The 2369-nt window shown below is 34.4% G+C and overlaps 1 protein-coding gene across 1 annotated transcript; it reads right to left on the bottom strand.

Annotated features, from left to right (window-relative positions):
* Nucleotides 1-101: 101 nt before the first annotated feature.
* LOC111714057 (ferritin heavy chain A) lies at nt 102-1918 on the bottom strand. Its single transcript, XM_023489071.1, has 2 exons — nt 1694-1918; nt 102-661 (listed from the first exon to the last, which is right to left on the bottom strand). Exons 1-2 carry the CDS (start codon nt 1793-1795, stop codon nt 251-253), a joined length of 513 nt encoding a protein of 170 aa, XP_023344839.1. The 5' UTR covers nt 1796-1918; the 3' UTR covers nt 102-250.
* Nucleotides 1919-2369: the final 451 nt, after the last annotated feature.

Here is a 2369-nt window from a genome sequence, read left to right as displayed (position 1 = left end):
AAGATTCTAGGGGGGGGGGTAAGTAACCCCAATAACCTCCCTTATTTACGCCACTGCTTTTATATCCTCTCCTCCTGTTAATATTTTGCAACAACAAAAACTAAGAAATTTGAAAGATATATTTTGTTCCGAAAATTTGTTGAGAATGAAATATATTTGAATAATTTATTAAGTTCCCGAAGATGTTATGTTTATGCCAAGATGTTTAACACATTTAAAGGGAACTGATGAAAGCAAGTAAAGATGGTATTCAAGATGACAACTCTTTGTCGATAATATGAAGTCCCAGACCATCTCCAGCCCTCTTCATCTTGGTGATGAGGTCTCCCAGCTCCTTGATGCCCTCCACCTGCTCGTCCAGGAAGTGAGACTCCAGGAAGTCGCAGAGATGAGCATCTCCCTTCTCTCCAGCAGCAACATGAATGTTGAGGAGAGACTGATTAACAGTCTTCTCAAGCTCTAGAGCAGCTTCAACAGCTTCCAGAGCAGTTCCCCACTCCATGGTGGTAGGCTTAGCGATGTCTTGGAAGACGACTCTACCTCCCCTGCTGTTCTGATACTTCATCAACTTCTGACCGTGTTCACGCTCCTCGTCAGAGTTCTTCCTGAAGAACTCGGAGAACCCGTGGAGGGTCTGATCATCCCTGTTGAAGAAGGAGCTCTGAAAATATCAAACATTATAAATTTGAAAACACAAAGTTCAGAATTAATAATATTGACAAGTTGTTCAAAGTAAATTCGGATAGTTTTTGATTTCCACCAAGTAAAAAAATTAGTAAATCAGTAAAATATCAATCAAGAATTTAAACTTATGTAAACAATAACTTTGATTAAGATTGGCAAAGTAGCTGAACTTAAAATGGATTTACTACTTTTCTAGTTCTACAGAGCGTCATCATGATTTCTCCAAGCTTTAAACTCCAAAATACAAATGTAATACTCGAAAACATATTATTTTCTGCACGCATATTTTTTTATAAAGGATTAATTCTTTTAAAATTGGTTCCAAAAATCGCATTTTAGAACGATCCAATATATCATTTAATTTCATCTAAAAGTGCAGAAGACCCTGAATTCGATTCGACAAAATCTATTTGTTAAATCCGACCTCACTGGTAAAAATATGAAAGTAATTGATAAATTACACAAGACTATGAGATAGAACCTCTGGGAGGCCCATTGAGGGATTATAAAATCAAGATTATAATCTAGTTGCTATGGACTCTATAGACCGTGGGTGAAACTAGTGAAACCTGTAAATACAAGTTATACAAGTTAACGGGGGAGTGGGGGGGGGGGTAGGACCATTAATCATAATAATATAGAGTACGGATTCAATGGAAGAGCCACCTCAGCCAATATATAACTCATTCAAGCTTTTTTCATTTATTTATCAACTATAAAAACTACGGAAGAAAATTTTAATGTTGATACTGAACTTATGATGAAAATCCTAAGCAAAAACTTATAAAAACAAACATCGTAGAATAAATTTAGTAAAGAACAGATCAGAAATAACTAAGTCATGAAAGTACTACGCAGTTAGGCATATTTAAGTTATGACGTAGGTATCAAAAATGAATTTACTGCTAGTATAGAACTATCTGGACTACATAAATTCTTTTTTACAGAACAATATGTTTAAATAGAATTACTAGATTCATAAAAAGTTTGAAAAAAATAGTTTTCTTACCATTGAGAGATAGACGAAGCTAGCGTACATCTCCATATTGATCTGCTTGTTGATCAAGGCCTCAGAATCTTCATGAAAGTTTTGTCTGATCTTGGATGCCATCTTGACTTGGAGTCTTGTAGTTTTCTGGTTTGAGAAATATGTAAGGATAGGTTTAGAGCCCTCTCTGGAGATGCTAAACAGTTCCTTATTAAGTTTGTTTCTGACTGATTGTGATTGAGAAAGGTGCACAATATATACCCGCTGCTGGCAGCCAGGACTGACTCGGAGGCTTACTGGACTTGATAAACGTCGGAGGCTGCAAAAAAGCCGTAAAGTCATGTAGCAGATTCTAAAATAATTTATCAATTTGTACTGAATAAAACAAGCAACATACTTAACAGAACTACTAGAAGATTTTTAGATATGGCACAGCAAAATTGGAAAAAATGGAATTACTTTTGTTTTCAAATCATAGATTCTATTTTAGAATTTTGTTGACACAGTGAAAATGTCCAAAAATGTTTATCAAAAGTTGACAATGTCAATATTTTTTATAATTCTTAAGGGAAATGGATCAAAAATGATCTTATGAAAATCATTAAAGAAATTTTTGTCTTGGTCAACATTTATATGAATAGTGCTATTTTTCCTGTATAATATTCTATTGCAAGAAGTGAAATGATACTAATTAAAA

Source organism: Eurytemora carolleeae, unplaced genomic scaffold (assembly GCF_000591075.1).
Source record: "Eurytemora carolleeae unplaced genomic scaffold, Eaff_2.0 scaffold1482, whole genome shotgun sequence".
NCBI lineage: Eukaryota > Metazoa > Arthropoda > Copepoda > Calanoida > Temoridae > Eurytemora > Eurytemora carolleeae.
The sequence above is the reverse complement of the archived record's forward strand: the minus strand, read 5'-3'. Positions and strand labels throughout refer to the sequence as shown.